Below are 23433 nucleotides of genomic sequence, written 5' to 3' on the forward strand. Positions count from 1 at the left end.
TAGAAAGTCCAGATTATGTCGATGACGGCGCTATTGACAGTTAAGGCCCCGATGTCAAAATATCTAGCTTGCAAGCAGGATCTAGCTTTCTCAGAATTTTAGAAAAAGTCTTGGGATGCAGGGGAGTTGATATGGCCACATGATGAGCTTAACTTTAAGGGTTTAATTAGGCAATATTGACTACAAATACGGTACTTTTGTTGCAGATAATTGAATCTTTAATACCATCACCGTTGAAACATGGAGGTATATTTTATACCTCCATGGTTGAAATAAGTTTAAAATCCGAGAGCCAGTCTCAGAGTAAAAGTAAACCAAAAGAATACCACAGGTCAGCCTGCGTTTTAAAATATGGAGGAATTCCAGCGTGTACATCCGTTATCCATCTTTCATTATTAAATTTATCTTATTTGATATATTTTAAGTATTATAACAAGGTGTTTACAGTTATTCTGTTAAGTTCTTACTTCTTACTGTTAATTAATACATAACTTTTCTTATTATAAATAAGGCCTGTCACATAATAATAGCAAAGCCAAGTAAAAGGGCCTATTAGCATATTGGCATAAAACCATTATTTTTCTTTATGCACTTTGAAAACGCCAGCAGTTATATATTTTAGACTTACTATCTAATATATATATATATATAATATCCCACAAAAATGAAAACAATGACATAAAAGTCAATGTTCTTAATAAATAAATCCAGTGTTCGGGTCGACAATTTTATCCTTGCAATATCCGCTGTACGGTGCGTAATCTAAGTTAAATTCCTCAGAGGTTGGCTCGAATCCTTCTGGTCCTGCCTTGGTGCATCGGAACTTGAATTCCCCGGCATGCTTGCGGCATCTGTGTGTGATACAAAGATTGTCGTTATACTGTATTACATTTCATTATATTTTACTTTTATTTCGGATAAGTACGTCCATATAGTTACAAAATCAATTGAACCACATTAGAGTTGAAAGTTGAAATATAAAAGGCAAACACACACAAAAAAGGACACTGGTCTTAGGATCTCCGTCATTTTTTTGCGGAGCCTGGATGATTTAAAATACCATAATACATTCTTTCATTTCATTTTCGCTAGCATAAATTTTCTGTAACAATGAAACGACAGATTTTCTCCAAAAGACAGGCCCCCATTATTAACAAACATGTCACTAGCACTGCAGTGTCTAGGCAATCTTAAAAATAATCGAGCATTGCTGTAACATACCCTTAAATGCATTTTGAGTGTGTTTACACCACAGAGAAGAGCAATACATACTCATGCAATAAGATTTGAACAGCAAGCATTTTCACCAACAGAGCATTTGCTTACGTGCTAGTGTATTGGCTCGAATACGTAAAGATCTGTATTGACGTTAATGCTATCATCATCCCTAAGATTATTAAATTTGGATTTATTTCTATTTATTTACCTTTGTTGTGGTCTATCTAAAATAAAAGTCAATATGGCGTGCGTATGTAAAACATTGTCGATTATGGTGTTGCTTGGTTAATTTCCTGTCAGGTATAACAGGTATTTCAATGATATAGTTCTCACTGCACGGAATTGGGGAACCGGGGGCATCTCGGCTCATTTTATCCCAGAGTTTCTCACTTTACTGCTTTACTTGCTTGTTTACTTGTTTCCCGTACACTTTCGTCTACGGGATCGAGGCGAAGCACTCAGTGCTTAAAAGCCCCTCTTAGCAATAAAATCATATTCTATATAGGGTGAAAACTTCAGCGGGTGGTTGGACCATGCGACGTTAAGTTTTGCTTTGAACAAGTTCACCGTAGCACATGAAACTACATCCGTAGGCAAAGCATTCCTTAAGCGTGGTTCCCACTAGCGACGCAACGCAAGGACGTAACCCAACGCAAGTGAATTGACCAATCAGAAGCGATGGCTTATTCGCTTGTGATTGCTAACTGTCTATAACTTCGCTTGTCATTGGTTAAAACGCTTGCGTTGCGTTAACGTCCTTGCGTTACGTTCTAGTGGGAACCAAGCTTTAGAGAGAATAGGAGAACGTGTCCCTCCTAATATTAAGACGAGAGCTTTTAAACTTGAGTTTATATGGGTGTCCACGGGTCCGAGATTCTAGATCAAATTCAAAAAATGTGTTGATCGAAATACAATCGAAACCTTTTACAATCCTAAAAACTTGGATAATATCTGCTCTCTGCCTTCGATATCTCATGCAATTAACATTATGTTACGTATCTCTACACTGTAAAAATAGTGTAGATCTTGAACATCTATTTTGTACCCACGTTTTCTACACATGTTTAGCGTGTTTAATAATACCTAAACGTGTTTATAGCTACAGTTTGTTTTCCTCCAGTCGTTCAGCAGTCAACATGTCACTATTATGTTCAGTCAACATGTTTAGGTACGTGTTTAGCGTTGCGTGCATATTATCATATCTAAACATGTTTAAGCCTAAATGTATGGGAAAAGCGGATACAAAATACAATTGTTTGAGATCTAAACACTATTTTTACAGTGTTATAATAATACCTCAGTTATTATCATCCATCTTACTTACCTACAATAATCGTCAAGCCCGTCCCCATTCATGTCACGCATAAAACCAGTTCTCTTTTTTCCTATGTTAAACCCTGCATTCCCTGGATCAGGACTCGTATATTCAGAGCCATCTGAATTCACACATGATATAAACCATCTCGTTGTTTTCATTAATCTATTTAAAAATAAACACTTTTTTGCAGTTTGTATTTGCCGTGCTTGTTAAAATAAATAAAATTGAATCACCTTTGTCAAAGAACAACAATAACAAATCGGTTTCGTTTACGTATAAGATGTTTAGTTTAATAAATATTCAAATTGAAATCTGAGCAAAAACCAAGGGAACTTTGGCCCTAAGTTTGTATCAATTTATCTTACCTGCAGAAGCTGTTGGCCATACCATCACCATCCACATCAGCCCATGCAACCATACGACCAAATTGTCCAAGGCCTGCATTTTCTATTTCGGCGTAGTTTCGTAGATTAACTAATAACAATAAAAAATCATTCAAATGTTATTTGGGGTTTTAAAAATCACTGCATATTTAAAGCTCAGGTACAGGCATGAATTTTAAATATAATATCTGGTTAATTGTACATAAATCTAATATTTGTAACAGAAATCAAGACGAAAAAACATGAATTTCCCTTAATATGGTCAAATACAAAATTTGGCAAAATTCTGTCATAAAAATAAGGAAGACTTTTTTTCAGTAGTTTAACCTGATGTAATAACATGTCTGGTGACTCCTTAAAGGGTGAAAAAGATGGTGGATATATGGTGGATAATTTTTGCTATAGCATGAAAATAAAAATCTGAAGTTGAATAAAAGTACCATAAATGTAAAATTCAAGTTATATTACCTATATTTAGTCATCTGATAAAATTTTTTACCAAACCATTTATTTAATATAGCTTTTTAAAATGCCTCTCTATTTGCAAAATTTGTGTACAAAAGACTAAAGATTTTACTGTGTAAGTTGAACTTTCCCCCCACTGATAAGAAAGTGCTTATTTTCAACAAGCTTGTGTAACACAAATAAAATCCCAAAAATTATTCAGTATTCAGTACGGAGATATGGAGAGGCATGGTCATCATAGACGTTGATATTGTTGCGTCAATTCAAAATGAATTATGAAAGGTACTAGCTGTTTAAAAACGCCGCAGTGTAGCTAGTTGATGGGGGTTAACATTATACAGAATAACGTAATTCAAAAATAAGGTGGTGCAACTGGTTTTTTTTTAAACTATAGCACCTTAACTAAAACAGAAGACGCTAAACTATCGGTAAAGAAAAAATATCGATAAAGAATATGAAAATGTTTGTTATAATACAATTTAAAACTATAAATGGAGGTACATTGTTGAATGTTTACAGATATATTATGTCCCTCTTATTATATATTATGAATGTAAATATTTTTAGTAGGCCTACAAGAAATATTATTGTATTGTACTGGTAACTGACCTGAAGACTGATCTGACCATGGATTAATCCATGATCTGACTTGAAACTATAAATGGGGGTACATTGTTGATTGTTTACAGATATATTATGTCCCTCTTATTATAATTATGAATGTAAATATTTTGAGTAGGCCTACAAGAAATGTTATTGAATTGTAGTACTGGTAACTGACCTGAAGACGCAGGACATTCAGTGGTTGTTATTGTCTCCGTCGTGAACAGCTCTGTTGTTGATGGTGGTGGGGGTGCTGTTGTTGATGGTGGTGGAGGTGCCGTTGTCGATGGTGGTGGAGGGGCCGTCGTTGGTGGTGGTGGACGGGCCGTCGTCGGTGGTGGTGGAGGGGCCGTCGTTGGTGGTGGTGGAGGGGCCGTCGTTGGTGGTGGTGGAGGTGCCGTCGTCGGTGGTGGTGGAGGGGCCGTCGTTGGTGGTGGTGGAGGGGCCGTTGTTGGTGGTGGTGGTGGTGGAGGGGCCGTCGTTGGTGGTGGTGGGGGTGGCGTTGATGCAAATGCGTATGTAGCATGATATCCTTTGCGGGTTTCTGAATAATCTGACCTAAAGTTGATAACTAACTGGCCATCATCATCGATAATTTGCCCTGGGCTATTTGTACCGCAATATCTAAAAGTGTAAGTGAGCAGTTTAATTGTTATTCGACCAATTTGGCCTAAACATGTTTGCCGTATACACAGGTGTGTCTTTGACTTCACCCTTCTTTGTTCATCTGGAACAATAATATTTACATTATATGAATCTGTTGGCACTTCACGACATTATTATTATCATTTTGATTATATCAACAACATCATCATATGTTTAACTATTGTTTGGAAATTTCCGCAACTGATCGTGTATCTAAAATGTTCTTACTATAGATATATACGCCTACGTACAGTACTTTGTAAATATTTAAAAAAAGTTTAGGCCTACTTACTCGGCAGTATGGATGTATAGGTTTTCATCCTGTACACGCAAATAATCCCAGTAACAGTTCTGATTCGAATGTGGGTTTTCTAGTTGAAAATCATCAAAGTTGATTGTAAGTTCACTGTTTCCCTGTATACAAATAAAGTAAATGGTTACTTAAAAAATCAGAATTTCAAAAATCCACAAACGACATGTTAAAGGTCACTGATTTGTTTTAGAATTAACAAGATTAAAGCGTGGCAACGCAACACAGCGACGTATCCATCCACCCAAGGTGCTGCATTGCATAATCACAAGTGGTATAGTAGCCTAACCGACGACGCAACCGACAGTGTGCTGCAAACATCGCAGGTTTGATTTCACGCAGCCAGGCGGGGGAAAACAAAATTATTGGAATGGTATTTTGTTATGTTGCGTGGTCGACGCAACGTAACGCAATCTACGCAACGTAAGAAAATGCCCTTCCAATCATTGTGTTTGCACCCGCCTGCGTGAAATCAAACCTGCGATGTTTGCAGCACACTGTTGCGTCGTCGGTTTCCACTTGTGATTACGCAATACAGCACTTTGTTAACAATAATCGGCGATCTTCTACGTAAACATTGAAATGTTAACGATTTACAGGAAAAGGTAATCGCTATCGTTATCATTTCAACTTGATCGTTTTCAAACGATCGTCGTTGAACTTTTAACGATCAACGACGATAGCGTCTACTAACGTCGACAGGAAAACAGGCTTAAGAGACTGTAAATAGTATCGGTAAATAGTATCGTTAAATAAGTTGACTAACATTAAAATATACAATACAATCTTCGTTGATAGGGTAGGCGGCTGGATAGTTTGTAGAAAATATTTCTCCAGAACCGGAATCCACTTCGTTTATGATGTATGAGCAGGTTTCTATGTGAAAGGGAAACACGTTATCAAAAACTATATTCAATGCGTAATTATTGTAGACTGATGCGGCGTAACAAATACTTTGAATTGTCTTTTAAATACAAGGATAATGTTTAAACATTAATTAATCATAAGTAAATAACTCGAGCATGCGTATTAATTATTTATGTCTACTTTTTCTGAATTCCTATGTATTTCCAAGTTCGATTATAAAAATTGGGATATGTGCCCAAATATGGTAGTGATATAACATCATCATGTCCATTATATAGGCACACACATTTTTTTGTCACATAAAGTTTGATAGTGTAAACATAACTATTGTAGTCTTACATATAAGAACGTAATTAAAGACAAAATGTTAAACTTTTTTTTACCAACAGGTTGTTCAGTTTCACAGGAAGAACCAGTATATTCCGGCGGACACCAACACGTGCAGTATTTACCCAAGTATCCACCATTTTGACAAGGATTTACTGTATGACTACATTCAGCTAACCATTTATCTGTTATTGTATTGTCCCCAAAAGATGAAAAATAAAGATATAAAAACGATTTGAAAAGGCCATAATTGTAGTTTTAATAACGTTAAAATGACTACAAATGTACTGTGTTGTGTGAAGGAGGTGCTTGGTTGTACCATGGAGGATACCATGGTTGTACAAAAATAAGAAAAACAACGTTGACTAATCGAAAAAAACAAAAAAACAAAAAATTGTAAGGCTTTTCATACAGTTACAGGTTTATAACATTATAGAAACAAATGTAGTCTAATTTATTATAGGAAAACAAATAAAAACTATATTTATGCCTCTTACCGTCACAAGCATACGCCACATTAGCCAGCTTAATGTCATAGAACGATAACGAATTACGTGAGCCTATGGAATTTTGTAGTAGCGGATCCTTTGTCGTTATTGTTGGAAGATCGTTCATTGTAAAGTACTATATAGAAAAGATATGTTATCTTAGGTATATCACTGGTAGACACCAGGTTTGATAGACTTGGTTGAAAAAAAATTAATGAGGCAGTTGCATGATTACATAATTAATATCAAAGTTATACTAAAACGATATTAAGTAGTGACGTCACAGTTCATAATTATTCTAAAAAAATATGAATTAAAAAAAATTAAAAAAATTAATTTTTAATAATATAATGAATAAATAGTGGTTAACGCCACAAAAGAAAAAAAGAAATTTTCTAAAAAATATAATACTTACATATTTCCCGTAATGCATCACTGATGTGACGTCATACGGAATACCCATAGAGTCAATATGATTAGATTTGTCAAAGTTGTATTCTTTATCATCCTCAATGTTTTCCAAAAGAATGTTGACATAATTGTCTCGGTCTGGTCGTGACTGTTCGTGGAAAAATCCAATTGCATGTCCAATTTCATGGGCCACGGTTCCAAGCTATATAACATGAATTTGATTATTTTCTTTATTAGCCATAAATAAATAAAAAAACACAATATGAGAAGACCAGGAATAACCCCAGCTTAAAATAAACCTTTAACTCACGGGCCAACAATTAACGAGTACGGTTAAGCGTGGTTCCCAATAGAACGCAACGCAGCGACGTATTGGCGCAAAGTGCTGCGTAATCACAGGTGGGAACCGACGACGATTTATTGCTGCAAACATCGCAGGTTTGATTTCACGCAGGCGGAGGCAAACACAATTATTAGAAGGGCATTTTCTTAAGTTGCGTAGATTGCGTTACGTTGCGTCGCCAGTGGGAACCACGCTTGAAAGGGCATTATCTTACGTTGCGTAGATTGCGTTACGTTGCGTCGCTAGTGGGAACCACGCTTCGGTGTTTATAGGATAGATTTACGTAATTCAAAGTGGTAAAACTATATATAATATGTATTAATTTTAAAGACAAAACTCCCACTAGAACGTAACGCAGCGACGTATCGACGCTCAGTGTTGTATTGCGTAATCAAAAGTGGGAACCGACGACGCATAAAGCGTGGTTCCCACTAGCGATGCAACGCAAAGACGTAACGCAACGCAAGTGAATTGACCAATCACAAGCGATGGCTTATTCGCTTTTGATTGCTAACTGTCTATAACTTCGCTTGTCATTGGTTAAAACGCTTGCGTTGCGTTTACGTCCTTGCATTACGTTCTAGTGGGAACCAAGCTCTAGTGCTGCAAATCTTGCAGGTTTGATGTCACGCTGGCGGAAGAAAACACAATTATTAGAAGGGCATTTGCTTATGTTGCGTAGATTGCGTTACGTTGCGTCGCTAGTGGCAACCAAGCTTTAGGCGAATTTACGGTGGATATCGTTCACACAAGAATAAAGTTCTATACAAGTGGGCGGAGAAATAATTTGAACTTATATAAAACTTACAAGCTACAACTTTAATAACTTACACTAGTACAGCCGCTGCCGATAGACACGTTCTGCGAGCCACCTTGCCTTCCAATCCATGACCAGCATCTATGAATAGACATTCCGGTATATCATCTTATAATCAAAATTGCGAGCTATTTAAACATGTATTTATAAAACGACCCTGTGGTTAAGTGTTACACAAATAAATTTACTTTATTTTACGTCTTTACGTTTACTGTATAAAAAGCTTGGTTCCCATTAGGCCGTAACGCAAGGAAGTAAACGCAATGCAAGCGTGTTGACCAATGACAAGCGACAGTTTGAATAATTCATCGCGTGTGATTGGTCAACTACCTTACGTTGTGTTACGTCCTTGTGTTGCGTCTCTAGTGGGAACCAAGCATTAGGAACTGAGCGCGCGAAATACATATTTCAGCTCATATTGAAGATACAGATAACTCAAGATATAATACGTTTTTGTGAAGTCATCAATTTTCTTGAAAATCAATAGGCATGTTCTATAAGTTATTACCCAAAAATGCAAGACGATAGCTTAAACATTGCGAACGCTACCATACGTACAAACAAACAAGAAATAAATATGTTTCGTAGGTCTCCTCCTACACGACACTCTCGGAAAGAGTGTAGATGCTGTCTCTCCCACCCCAAGTAATTTTAGTGTTGATACCTACCCACCAGCCTTTATAAATTGAAGTCTGTCACCAGTATTTCTTTCGTCAAATGTCATACAGGTATGTTCTTGCCAATGGTTAATTCCTGCAAGAATTGCGTCTCGGTCTCCCTCTTAAAATAAAAAATAAATCGTATTTTATTTTATAACCCTTATTATGGGCTAAGCATATAGTTTAGTTACTAACAATCATACACCATTATCTTTTTAAAACCATGTCAATAGTCTCATGAAATTAGATAGTATATCACTGAGAAAATATGCCTTAATATATTAGTTAAAGTCTCTCTATTTAAAGATGTATTGTTCCACAGAAAAAATTATTATTATTTTTTTTTAATATGTCATTTTAATGTCACATAATAGTGAATCCACTTTGACTAAAAATGAGATCAAACAAAAATTTATTTACCTGAAAAAACTGTAATTTAAAGCAAAAAATAGTCAAATTGGCTGCCAGCCAATGGATTTTTGGTGGTTGAATTTAATCATTTATTTTGTCATTTTATAAGGGAAAACATTATTTGTTTTCATTTTTTTTCCTACGGAAGTGATTTAGGCTTTTGTTCACCTAACCTTTGAGCTCTCCGTAGATATCATGAAATACACTGTAGTGTGGTGCACAGAGTGGTACAGAGCTATAACCAACAAAAATAGGAACGTTTCGTACATGCTTCTCCAAAAGGTAGAGGACATAAAACAATAATATATATATATATATATATATATATATATATATATATATATAATACAAAATACCGAAAGGAGGAGGGCAGAAAACCAAGGAACAAGTTCCTATTACCTAAAAAGTGTTGGCCCTAAATGCTATATTTCCAGGCATTTAAAGACCTGCGCGCGCATTAATGCCAATTTACACAAACGAGCGGTAAAACAGCGTAGCTTGCATTTACACGTAGAATCTGTATCTTTCTGAGCGGAAACCGTTTGTCCACTCCGCGATAACAGATTATATATTACTCAACTGTGGACGGCGGCCTAGGCTATGATCAACGTTAAATATAGGCTTACTTACGAGATGAAGATGAGATCTGGAATGGGACTAGGACATCTCCATCACTTAGATGTGGCCATCGTCTGAATGCGCTATCAATTATTTTTCTTTTAGCCAATTCTGGATTTTGTTTGTACTGTTCTAATTGATCATGCGTTAGTTTTATATCACTTTCAATGGTGCCTTCGGACTCTTCCTCTTCGGGTGGCTCGGCATGGTTGTGGTGCTTAGGTACCTGAAACATATAATTTTCTTGTAGAAAGTTATGGTCGATTTTAAACGAAATGCACTTGAAGGTGATAGGCCTACGCCATTGAAGGGCCGGGCACTATTTCACATACGTCCAACGTGTTGATTGATGCAACCGGACAAAACAATATCGCTACTCGGACGATCAAGGCAATTATAGTTTGAGCAATTATATGGGAATCAAGCATTAAGTCAGAGGAAGTCCGCCGTGGCCAGGATTGATTAAATGTATCTTACCTGTTTAGGTGGCCTAGCATCGCTAAAGTTGATAACAAACAGTGTTAGGAGCAGCAAACAGAATATCTTCGACATGTTGAACTCACGGTTGTGGATTTCTACACTGGTCTGGTATAGAGTATAGGGCTTTTATATAAGCAAACCTGCTTTACCAATCTCTCCTTCCATATTGCCTTAGAAGTAAAGAAAATATGTTTTTTTTAATTATAACTTCTTAAAATCAATAAATTTAATATATACCGTAATAACGTTCGGTTATTAAAGAATATGTTAACTTTAGTTACTATTTGTTTGTTTGCTGTTAAAATCAATAATTTTTATATTATCAATAGGCCTATCCCACTAATATAGAAACCATATTTATTCTATATAAATAGCTATTAATAATATGGTATTATTAATATAATTTTCTTTAATTTAATTTCATACAAGAAGCTTATGGTCAAGGCCCGTTCTTACGAAGATTTTTAATTATTATTATTATTATAGACTTTAAACGTGTAGGCCTATACTATTGTAATTCGTGATCAATATTACTTGCGTTGCGTGCAAACCAATGCATATTTTCGTTATTAACTATATATTGTGTGTAATTATATTATAATACTAGAAAAGATGTCCCAGAGCCGATTTTTAAAGTTAACTTCGGTATAGTTGGTAAAATTATGGAGAGAATTATCAGGAAGGAATTATTGGACTTTCTTGAACATCTCACTTGTACTTGATGTAGGCCTACTTGAAAACTGGTTTTCTTATTTTGATAATCAGAATTGTTTTGATTGTATCTACCTTGACTACAAGAAGGCTTTCGGTGGTGTGCTTCATCATAGACTCCTTCTGAAAATTAGTGCATTGGGTATGACGTCAACTTCTAAAGTGGTTTCAAGAATTTCTTAACGATAGACAACAACGGGTTAGTGTCAACGGATGTGTTTCAGATTGGGCTGATGTTCGTAGTGGTATCCCTCAAGGAAGCGTTGTTGGACCTTCTTTTAATTATGTTTATTAATGATTTACCTAGCTATTATTCGTCCTACCCTGGAATACTGCAACTTTGCTTTTAACTCACTTCATTGTAAGAGGAAGATATTGGGCAAAGTCCAAGTACGTTCGTGCCACCAAGCTTATTTTTTGCCATTCGTCATTTACATTATTCAGGCTGAAAATTCTCAACTATAACATACTTTCGCATACAGAAGGCGAGCTCTGATACAGATTTTTTAAATTTTACTGGAGTGGATATATAGTATTTCAGCTCTTTTTTGAGCTTGATGAAGATGTCACGTGGTCATTTTTTAAAAATTAGAATTTAACTTCTTACGCAGAAATTGGATGAAGGACTCGTTTGGTCGAAAAGCTATATACTATGGAATTCGTTATTGGAGGATGTAGTATCTTCAAGATCAACCAATCAATTTAAGACAGGTCTTGAACGGACATGGTCCAACCACCCTCCAAAATTTGCGCCATATTCAAGAGTTGATGTAATTTTCAAGAGGGGCTTATTATAGGCATAGCCTAGCCTCGACTCCGGACACAGCAATGCTGAGCTCCGGAAACAAGTAAACAGATTGCATTCACCCAACTCGCCTAAACCCCCACGCCGCCATTCCACGGTTTCAAGTTTAAAACCTCTTTGTATAAGCAAACCTGCTCTAGCAATCTCTCCTTCCATATTGCCAAAGAAGTAAAGAAAATATGTTTTTTAAATCAATACATTTAATATATAATTATAAGAATATGCTAACTTTAATTACTATATAATTTGTTTGCTATTAAAATCAATATTTAAAATTCAATTTAATACAAAAAAGCTTATGGTCAAGACCCGTTCTTACCGAAGATTATTATAGACTTTAAACGTGTAGGCCTACTTTGTAATTCGTGATCAATTTTACTTGCGTTGCGTGCAAACCATTGCATATTTTTGTTATTAGTGTGTGTGTGTTATTATTTTATAATACTAGAAAAGATACCTGTCCCAGAGTGCATTCACCCAATTCGCCTAAATCCCCTACGCCGCCATTCCACGGTTTTAATTCCACAATTCATGTTATACCGCATAACCCCCATCCCCCTCCCCGAAGGCGGTTCAAAATTAATTTAAAACTAACTAATCATACCTTTTATTAATGGTTTAATGGTTTTGAATTTATATAGCGCAAAATACAAATAGTCTCTATGCGCTGTTCTGCACAAGTGTGAAAATGAAAATGTTGATGTAAAATAAACCACGAAATATTATTATATATTATATTATTATAAGGCCATGCTTAGACGACATTTTGGAAGTGGTATACATTATCTAAATGCATTGTGACTTTATAATATTACACAAATTTACAAATCGGTATAATAACATTGATTGCACACTCTTGAATAGTTAAAATGGAAAGAAATATATTTTATTGCACTCACGAGCTAAATTTTATTTTCCAAGGGCACTGACTATGCTTGTGTTAGAAATTGGCTCGTAGGCAGTACCAATCCTCTCCAGTAGCGGATCGCGATTTTTTTTCCGTACGATAGTTCCTCCATCGGTTCGTTTCGGCATCAATCGGCTCGATCAATCGGTAAGCCACCGATGCGTGACAACGTACAAACCACGAGCTAACTTCACACAAAAATATATTCTAAATTAAGCATATGCCTAGATAGGAAAAATTGCCTAAAGTTAGAAATCAAACTAGTATAACAAGTAAACTGAAATTGAAACTATTTATTATTACTGTGCGCGAGCGCAACCAAATGGGTACAGTAGCGCACAGTGCTAATCTAAACTAAATCCTATTTATTGTCACTATGCGCGAGTGCAACCAAAAAACTAAACTAAACTTTTAATCGCGCACAGTGACAATAAATAGGATTTAGTTTAGCACCATAGGCCACCATACCCATTTTGGTTGCACTCACGCATAGTGCTAAGAAATAGGATTTAGTTCAGCACTGCGCTACTATACCCATTTTTGTTGCACTCAGATCACACACAGTGATAATAAATAGGAGTAGTTTAAACTAAATCCTTTTTTCCTATCACTGTGCTAAAGTGCAACAAAATGGGTATTGTAGCGCACAGTGCTACACTAAATCCGTTTTATTATCACTGTGCGCTAGTGCAACCAAAATGGATATAGTAGCGCACAGTGCTAAACTAAATCCTATTTATTATGACTGTGCGCGAGTGCAACAACCAAAATGGGTATGGTTAAGATCTTTGGTATAGTTCTTTATTAAAAGAGGGCGGTATCGTCAGGTATCACTTTTGTAGTCGTTTTTGGTAACTTGAGAGATATCAGTTGTGTCGTCCTCGTACATATTTTAGTATGTTTATTAACATTTAGCTATGTAATATTGGTGTTTTTATCCAATGATAATTTGAGATTAATATTAGATGATCGATAAGGCAGATAATAAAATTGTAATTTATCTTGGAGAAAGAACTCAGTTGTTAAAAATTAATGAAAAGACATTCATGCAGCCTAGAAACAAATCATGTACGAGGACGACACACACTCAGTTATAAATAACAAAAACGACTACAAAATATATCTCGCATCGTAACAACAACGTTTTTTAGTGCGGCTTGTTCAGTTTTTTTAGCAAGAAAACCAAACTTCATATTACATTTAACTTTCTGGTAATTGTTATTTTGGGATTTCCGTTATTTTGTTATGGATCTTGTTATATATTAAACCGGCAGTAGGCCAAGGACCTAGCTAAGGCCCTAGGCTAGGCCTGCTAGCTAGAGCCTAGCAAGCAGAAGAAGAAGGGTTTACGATGAAATCGGTCGCGTTTGAAATCGGTCGCGTTTGAAATCGGTCGCGATAAAATCCACTTCCGGTATTTTGTATGGCGCGCCGCTAGAGCTATACTTTTGATGATATCGGTCGCGTTTGAAATCGGTCGCGCTATTTTGTATGGATCGAGCGGGATACATGCTAGAGCGGGATATACATGTTTCGTTTATATAGATTTAATTGATATTTTTTAGGAACTAGATTATTTATGTGGATATTTTTTACTTGGTTAATAAATATTTATTATCAATCATTAAATTCTTTTTTTTTTTTGTATTTCACAGGTCTCGGAGAAGGACTGTGTCTTTTCAAAATGGCCATTTCTAAAACACGTTTAAATATTATATTAGGCATAATGTTATATTAGGCATATAATAATTTACCTCTATTTATACGTACTGTAATTAATATATTATTATATAGAGAATATACGTATGTCGTGTCTTTTATTATGCAAACAATTACGTAAAAAAGAGAACAATTTATTTAAAAACAATAATTTTTACAATATAGCCCGTAAAGCCAGCGTATCCATTTTTATACTTATGCATACTGTGGCAGATTATATCATATCCATGTCGTTAACAACATTCTATTCGATCACCTTATTTTTATTTCTATTTTATTTCTATCCGTTATGTAGGATAATATTAAGTGTATAATGATTATAGGTCTTTTGTTATTTAAACTTTGACCCTTGGCTTGTGTTATTTAATTGTTGTTTTTTTTAAATTGTATTCATTGGACTTGATAATGACTCCATGATGGAGTCGAAACATCGTTCTTTTTTTAAGCGTTATTTTTCTATTATGTATTTATAATGATTATTGTTGAGGCAAATCACGTGTATATTTTTATTTCTAATGTTTAAAATATTTTTTGTAAAATGATCATTATATGCGGATGGTTAATAGGCGAGTTACTGAAATAAACCCCCGAATAAGCCATATTGTGGAGATGCGCCTTCTATGATCGTGCAGCTGTTTCCCCTAACAATACGTTATTTTGCTGACGGGGTTTCCCCTTTTTAAAAAACACGCACTTGTTAGTGTTAAATCATGGACAAAACACGTACGATCGTTGTTGTCCATGGCGAGGTAAAGATGACGTCTATTACTAATAACCATACGTTTGAAACGTCTATAGGCCATAGACCTCCTGCATGTGTTTTTGTGAAACGATCCAATGAGATATAGATGCTCGACGCGATTATGAGATCATGTTCATTCATTCTTTATTGCCTTTAAAATCGAAATGCATCTAAAACATAGGTAACAAAATCAAGACACGTGGAAATCTAAGGAGGCAAGGATAAGCAAAAGCAATTAAAATAGCTGTAGCTCACAGGCTTGCTTATCCATAATAATTCCGAATAAAGCACTGTTTCTATAATTTGACAGTATGATTTATATATAATTTACGTATATACGTCGGCGATAGGCCTAACTATAGATTTTAATTTGAATATCTTTTATTTCTTCATTTATAATAATCATTTAATGTAAATAATTAAGTAAGTGCAGTGCAGTGTCTCACATTCACACGCCGTTCGTAAATCTAAATGTTTAAATATCAATGCAGATAACCTCTTTGAGAATCGTGTCCACCTTTATTATCCATACATTATTATTATCACATCTATCACTGTACGTCATAGTCATACTGTAGGCCGGTAGATCGATTTATAACGGCATGTTATCTATATATTTTATTAATATCATAAAACCATACGTAATTGTTTGCATAATAAAAGACACAACATACGTATATTTTCTATATAATATATTAATACAGTACATATAAATAGAGGAATTATTATATGCCTAATATAACATTATGCCTAATATAATATTTAAACGTGTTTAGAAATGGCCATTTTGAAAAGACAGTCCTTTTCCGAGACCTGTGAAATACAAAAAAAAATAATAATTTAATGATTGATAATAAATACTTATTAACCAAGTAAAAATTATCCACATAAATAATCTAGTTCCTAAAAAATATCCATTAAATCTATATAAACGAAAAATGAATATCCCGCTCTAGCATGCATCCTGCTCGATCCATACAAAATAGCGCGACCGATTTCAAACGCGACCGATTTCAAATGCGACCGATATCATCAACAAAAGTATAGCTCTAGCGGCGCGCCATACAAAATACCGGAAGTTGATTTTATCGCGACTGATTTCAAACGCGACCGATTTCAAGCGCGACCGATTTCATCTGACACCAGAAGAAGCCACTCGCCGGCCGACGGGTCTCGCTAGGCGCGCCTACGCTACGTTGGGCTAGGCCTAGGCTAATAGTAGGGCCATTAGTATTTGTTCATCGATGACACTTTACACTAAAATCGGAAATTTTCGTCGTATGTTTCAGTTATAATTAATGGTTTAATTTCATACAATGAGTAAAGATTATTACAATGAATGAGTAAAAAAAAAGATTATTAAGCCTAGCTAGTAGGCCTAGAAAGAAATACTCACTCACTCAGGTTGTGTTTATTTGGAAATAAATGATATCGATATTTAATAACACGATTAGCTTGCCAAAACGTGCTGCAAAATTAGGTGACCTAGCCTTGCCTGATACAGACCACGCGAATCTAATTTGGCAATTTCATTTAATTTGGCATTACTAACAGTAATACAGGCCTAGCTAATTGTTTAATTAACATGGTGTCCCGAAAAAAAAAAAAATTTTTGTGTTTTTATGCTCGGCTGGTCACGAATTATGTTGTGTTCCAACAAATTGCGCAGCGCAATGTGTGCGCAAATTGAATATAACACGTACAATAAAATAACTAATTTTACATGTCTAAAACACGAAAACTAAAATAGTAGATCTATCCGTATCGATGATTAAACAAATTTTTTATAGATTGAGTAAAGAAAAGTCAAGCTTCAAAGATGTCGTTGGCCGATGAGTTGCTGGCGGATCTGGAGGAGATGGCCGAGCAGGGCGACATTGCAGAATTTAACGACGAACAGGACAATGAACTCGATACCATTGAGGATGTGGCCATGGATATTGATGTCAAGTTTGATTCTGTTAAAAACATTGCCAAATTACGAGATGGTGAACAGCTACGCAGTATTATGGCAAGAATAAAATGTTATCAGGAAAGTTCACAGAGAAGGGAAGCACTGGGTGCAGTTGAAGCAGACCCTGTGTATCAGCTAATTGTAGAGGCTAATAATATCAGTGTTGAAATTGATAATGAAATAAGTAAGTTTTGATGTTACATGTAGAGAAAATCCAATTCTCCCATGTTGCAGTTATTCCATTATTAATGCCCTTAACTCTCCCAAACAAATGTCTTTTTCTGATTGCAGTTGACAGTAGTATACTGTAGGAGACTTTCAATGATCATTGGAACATTCAGACAATTTCAGGAGATAAAGTTTCAACTGAAAAACTCTTAAATTATCCATAGTTTTCCTGTATTTCATATTATATTAGCTGGATATGAATATTCATGACACAATTTTGGGGAAAGTTTATGGCATTCAAGAAGTTTGCTTTGGGAAAGTACCATGTCATGTTACTTAATTGCTTACTGGTGAATTTAATAAAGCATGGTTCCCACTAGCGAAGAAAATACCCTTCCAATAATTGTGTTTGCCCCCGCCTGTGTAAAATTAAATCTTAGTTGCACGTGGTCAATACTGTCTAAATAGATTTTCGAATAGTAGAATTATACAATCAACAAGTTGTAACTTGTTGTTTTGTATCAGAGCTGTTAACGCTAATATGTTTTCTTATATTTCACCATCAGGTATTATTCATAAGTTTGTCCGAGACCATTATCAGGAGAGGTTTCCAGAGTTAGAATCCCTTGTACCAACACCTCTGGAGTACATGAAAACAGTTATGGTGAGTAGTGAGAATACTACTAAAGGTATTACTGTATTAAACTAAAATGCCTCAAAAGCTTTGTCTACCATATAAAACTTTATGTGACAAAAAAATGTGATGTGCCCAAGTATGGAAGTAATATGCACAAATATGGTAGTGGTATGACATCATCATGTCCATATATGGGCACATCACATTTGTCACATAAATGTTAATAGTGTAGACATAGCTTTAAGCCTTGTCTACACTATCAAACTTTATGTGACAAAAAAAATGTGATGTGCCCATATGGACATGATGATGTCATACCACTACCATATTTATTTAAGTTAGTTTGTTAGTTTAATGGTGTAGACAGAGCTTTACATTTGAATTCCTTGACCATTGTGTCATATCGATCTCTCATGCAATAACATTATTTAATAAACTTGTTTTTATGATCAGGTTCTGGGAAACAATTTGGAGAAAGCAAAGAACAATGAGGAACTACAAGAAATTTTAACAAGTGCTGTCATTATGGTAGTTAGTGTGTCTGCCTCAACAACACAGGGTTCTGAGTTGTCACAAGAGAGCCTTGGTACAGTTATGGAGGCCTGTCAAATGGTAAGGGACTAGAATATGTGCTACTACCATATAACCCTTTTAAAGGGACATCTTTGGGACCAAACATAGTGTTTCTTAATACTATGAGTGTTCCCTGAAAACTTCCTTGTGTCATGGGATTATGTCCCCTTAATAGAGGTCTCTAAAAGGATAATAGGGAGGTTTCGCAACCTTATGAATACGATAACGAAAACGGATACGTCACACATTTGTGAAACTTTTGAGCTGATCCCTATTTCATATTCATAAAGCGTATTCGTGTTGATGAATATCACCAGTCATATTCGTAACTACAAAACGAGTATAGTTTTTGAGCTATTTTGCACATTTTGCATTTCAATCAGGAATGATTCATGATTATAAAATAATTATACTTTTATTGAAAGTAATTTACTAAAGTAATTTACTAAAATGCCAGGTCAATTTTGATAAATAGCAGTTTTTAAAGTCCTCACTCGCTTTGATGTTACGCTAGGCCTAGGCAGCCAAGCACCAAGCAACACGTACCCGCGCTTCGCTCAAATTTACCACAGTCATATTTTGGACGGGGCCCTCAATATTTCGTTGCCATGCGAAACAGATTTTTACTGGCTTACGAATACGTGTGCGTGACGTATTCGTTTTCGTTACCGTATTCGTAAGATTGCGAAACCTCCCTATTATGATTACATACAGTTATAGAAACTCAATTCAACATTCATAAATGTTTCAGTTATACTTTATTTTTGGAGATCAAGACAGACATATTGTTGCCATTGTATAGTTGCATAGACAATACAAAATGGAAGATAATTATTTGTTCATTATTATAACTTGTACTTTAATTCTTTTCAGGCCTTTGATTTAAATGAATCAAAATCGCAAATTTTAACTTATGTAGAATCTCAGATGTCTTTTATAGCTCCTAATTTATCAATAATTGTTGGTGCGTCTACGGCAGCTAAAATCATGGGTATGTTGGCTTAACAGTAGAAATAGATGTTTACTATACAAAGTGAATTAATGTTACCTCTGGTTACCACCTAATTTAGGCTGAACCTCTGGGTACTAATTTTCAGATATGATTTTATTGTGTCCCGTTAAAAGTGGTGTCTCTATGTTCATTTAAACAGGAAAGTGTCTCCTTAATAGGGGTGCCCCAAATGAGTGGTTGTACTGTATAAACAATATTTTTAAATGTTTACATATAATTTATGTACAGGAGCCGCTGGTGGATTAACAAACCTATCTAAGATGCCGTCATGCAACATACTATTACTAGGAGCACAAAAGAAAACACTATCGGGCTTCTCATCCACAACATTACTACCACACACAGGTTTCATATACTACAGTGAATTATGTCAAGCTATGCAACCAGTAAGTTTAAATTGTTGTATACTATTTCACAGTGTATCTTGCCATTTTGTTGGTTGGTTTCGTATCATATGATGTCTCTGGTCACTGCTGACTACCGTGGGTTAAATCCATATTTCCTCTGTTTCAAGTTGTTATGCTTGAGGACGATAAATACTTTGCTTTTTCCTTTCCTATTATCGCCCATCCTCATGATTGCGGGGTACTATATTGCATGCTCAACCTTTTGTAAATATTTGGAGAATTTTGTGCAACTCAGTGCTGGTGACATTAAAGATAATCGACCTGTAGTGTCACTGTCTACTCTGTGGCCTAAATCTGAGCACTTTAACTGCAAACTTTTAAGTCATTTTATTACAATTTTTATATCTTTATAGTAGTTTTTTATTTAAATTTAATTTCTATGATATGTATTTCTGTACTGTATGTATTGTCGAGGGCCCCAATGATCAGCTTTGCTGGATAGACTACCCTAAAGCCTGTTTTCCTGTCGACGTTATTCGACGCTATCATCGTTGATCGTTAACAGTTCAACGACGATCGTTTGAAAACGATCAAGTTGAAATGATAACGATAGCGAGTACCTTTTCTGTAAATCGTTAACATTTCAATGTTTACGTAGAAGATTGCCGATTATTGTTAACGATAGCATCGAATAACGTCGACAGAAAAACAGGCTTTATGAAACATGGTTAAACAAAAATTTTTAATCGGTTTTAATGGTAAATTTTGTAAGTTAAGTATCTAATATATTGTCTTTGAAATTGTTTTTGTTTTTAGGATTTACGAAAAAAGGCAGCCAGATTAATTGCAGGGAAAGTTACCTTAGCGGCACGAGTGGACAGCTTTCACGAGAGTCCCACTGGAGACATCGGGACAAAATTTAAAGAAGAAATAGACGGAAAATTTGAGAAGTTAACCGAACCACCGCCAGTTAAAAAAACCAAAGCATTACCAGCACCGATAGATGGAGGAAGGAAAAAGAGAGGAGGTCGAAGGTCAGGATATTTTTTGATACCGTATTTATTCCATTCCTGCTAAGGTCATATTCACACAATAGCCAAAATTGATAATTAGGTCATAAAACTGGCTTTTATTGAGTATTAATTTGCGCTTTTTTTAGGTACCGTAAAATGAAAGAAAGGCTTGGCATGACTGAGTTCCGTAAGGCCGCAAATCGCATGACCTTCGGTGAGATTGAAGATGATGCCTACCAGGAGGATCTTGGATTCTCACTGGGACAGGTTAAAAAAACAGGAACAGGTAGAATAAGAGGGCCTCAAGTAGACAACAAAACACAAGTAAAGATATCAAAGAGTTTACAGGTAAAAAATACCCTCAATATTTGTTTTATTATGTATGTTCAGATACATGGAGTTATACTTTCGTATCGAAAGCAATGTCATATAATTAGCATCAACATACCCTAAGATTTTAAATCTCTTCTTTTAGCGCCAGTTACAAAAACAACAGATGCATGGTGGAAGGTCAACTGTCAAAGGTCGAGAAACATCTGGTACAGCTTCCAGTGTTGCTTTTACCCCTTTACAAGTAAGTAAAATTACTATATTATATACTTTTATAGAGGATGTGACGCTTACTAATAAGTAGGTGTCAATTTCATCTAGACAACAAAAGTGTATCAATTTCAGTTAAAAATACATTCACATACAACTCCTCCTTCAGGGACCCCTATTATGGGAACACTTTACTGTGAAACAAAAATGAGGTGAAATATATGCTATTACCTATTCAGATGACACACCTATTATGGGGAAACATTGTTGGATACCAAAGGTGTCCCTTTAATAGGGATTTACTGTAAATATATAAAGATACTTTAAAAATTCCCATCGGAAAAAATTGTATTATTTTTTTTGTCATTTATTTTAAGGGTCTTGAGATTTTTAATCCGAATGCAGCGGAAAAGAAAGTGGCAGAAGCAAATGCTAAGTACTTCTCGGCCACAACAGGTTTCCAGAAAGTAAAAAATGAAGCTAGATGAAACATAAAACAAACCAAGGGGAGAAAAGCCAGTCGACCATGTATACAAATATGCTACTGATATGTGGAGGAGGAATATTTCTGATGTGTGACCAACAAACCAGTTCCCTACCCACTGTGGTAATGCCACTTACTAATAATCATGCTATTTACCAACAACATAGAAGGACTGAAGGACCGAGAATTTGAGAGAGCAGTAGAATAAAATTCTGTATCAATTATTATTATTATAATAATGATGATGCCAATGAATTGCAATATACTAAACACAAAAATAGAAATTCTGCTAGGAACAAAATATTATCGCATATGTGTAATCCAATAGAAATCTATATCACAGACTTGCTTCTATTCTTTTACTAGCATATATACTTTGAAGTTTAAGAAGACAAATTGGGGTTTTTTTTATAATTGGTAGGTCACATGAAATGCGTATTATGATATATTATTTTAATTTTGTCTTAATGAAGTCCTACACAAATGTTACATCAATATTTTTTATAAGTTGTACATAATTTTTAAAAAGGCTTGTTAGTTTAATTAAAGCAGTATGAAATTTACCATAATAAAGAAGACACTTAATTTGTTTTAGTACAATTTATTTACTTGTGTCAAAGCATTATTTGTGGCCAATTACCTGTATTAAAATTGTTTTCCTGTCGACGTTATTCTACGCTATATCGTCGTTGATTGTTAACAGTTCAACGACGATCGTTTGAATACGATCAAGTTGAAATGATAACGATAGCGAGTACCTTTTCCTGTAAATCGTTAACATTTCAATGTTTACGTAGAAGATCGCCGATTATTGTTAATAATAATTGATAGCGTCGACAGGAAAACAGGCTTTAGCATGCTACTTGGTGCTAAATACTGGGGTTTTCGAGAGTATGATACCACGTGTGTCAAGTCAAATACATGTATTGTCATTTGTAAACATATCAAAACAAAAATTTACATTGAAATGAATTTGAACGGTCTCGGCTAACAAATAAAAGAACTTAAACTACATGGTGAAACTATCCCCCGCCGGACATGCCATTCCGTTATTTCAAGGTTTGGGGGGAAAAATTATTTTAACAAAATGTTTTGTCAGCTTTCATATTTATGATACACTGTTGTGAAATCTTTGTGCCAAAAATGCAATTTATATACAGTACATAAGCCTGTTTTGCACTTGGGCGAATGTATTCACTGATATGCATCTACTTTCTGTGACATGAAAATTGCTGAACCAATCTGAAATCAAGAATGTTCGATTCGCGCGAAATTTATGTGGAAAAATCATTGTGGGAGCGCTAAGTTGTCATTTTTTTGTCCCTATTAAAACACTCAACATTAATTTAAACGACTCTAATTAAATCAAGCTATAGAAGTAAATTTCTAGAAATAAAATGATAACAAACTACTATTCAACTTTAGGGTTTTTAATCAGAAACAACAAGAAAGGGCTTT

General features: G+C 35.1%; 3 protein-coding genes across 3 annotated transcripts in view; 1 reads left to right on the plus strand and 2 right to left on the minus strand.

The window, feature by feature from the left end:
- The window catches only part of LOC140063372 (evolutionarily conserved signaling intermediate in Toll pathway, mitochondrial-like), a 60418-nt gene that overhangs the window by 19316 nt on the left and 17669 nt on the right, over positions 1-23433 (minus strand). The window lies entirely within an intron of this gene.
- Positions 235-10435, minus strand: LOC140043166 (blastula protease 10-like). Its single transcript, XM_072087746.1, has 13 exons — positions 10361-10435; positions 9896-10109; positions 8864-8975; positions 8210-8276; positions 7040-7237; positions 6634-6760; positions 6193-6321; positions 5709-5818; positions 4980-5046; positions 4166-4714; positions 2902-3010; positions 2543-2698; positions 235-851 (listed from the first exon to the last, which is right to left on the minus strand). The coding sequence occupies exons 1-13, from the start codon at positions 10433-10435 to the stop codon at positions 695-697; spliced, it is 2070 nt and encodes a 689-aa protein (XP_071943847.1). The 3' UTR covers positions 235-694.
- On the plus strand, positions 13899-22577 carry LOC140063276 (U4/U6 small nuclear ribonucleoprotein Prp31-like). Its single transcript, XM_072109814.1, has 10 exons — positions 13899-13997; positions 17038-17385; positions 17936-18033; positions 18460-18618; positions 19453-19570; positions 19820-19977; positions 20755-20972; positions 21098-21299; positions 21427-21525; positions 21869-22577. The coding sequence occupies exons 2-10, from the start codon at positions 17067-17069 to the stop codon at positions 21977-21979; spliced, it is 1482 nt and encodes a 493-aa protein (XP_071965915.1). The 5' UTR covers positions 13899-13997; positions 17038-17066; the 3' UTR covers positions 21980-22577.

Source organism: Antedon mediterranea, chromosome 1, assembly GCF_964355755.1.
Source record: "Antedon mediterranea chromosome 1, ecAntMedi1.1, whole genome shotgun sequence".
Lineage (NCBI taxonomy): Eukaryota > Metazoa > Echinodermata > Crinoidea > Comatulida > Antedonidae > Antedon > Antedon mediterranea.

Coding starts and splice junctions, on each gene's coding strand:
- LOC140043166 (XM_072087746.1), bottom strand. CDS start 10,435: ATGTCGAAGATATTCTGTTTGCTGCTCCTAACACTGTTTGTTATCAAC. Junction 10,110..10,360: donor ATGCTAGGCCACCTAAACAG/GTAAGATACATT, acceptor TATATGTTTCAG/GTACCTAAGCACCACAACCA. Junction 8,277..8,863: donor CAATTTATAAAGGCTGGTGG/GTAGGTATCAAC, acceptor GTCTATTCATAG/ATGCTGGTCATGGATTGGAA.
- LOC140063276 (XM_072109814.1), top strand. CDS start 17,067: ATGTCGTTGGCCGATGAGTTGCTGGCGGATCTGGAGGAGATGGCCGAG. Junction 21,300..21,426: donor AGATATCAAAGAGTTTACAG/GTAAAAAATACC, acceptor CTCTTCTTTTAG/CGCCAGTTACAAAAACAACA. Junction 21,526..21,868: donor TTGCTTTTACCCCTTTACAA/GTAAGTAAAATT, acceptor ATTTATTTTAAG/GGTCTTGAGATTTTTAATCC.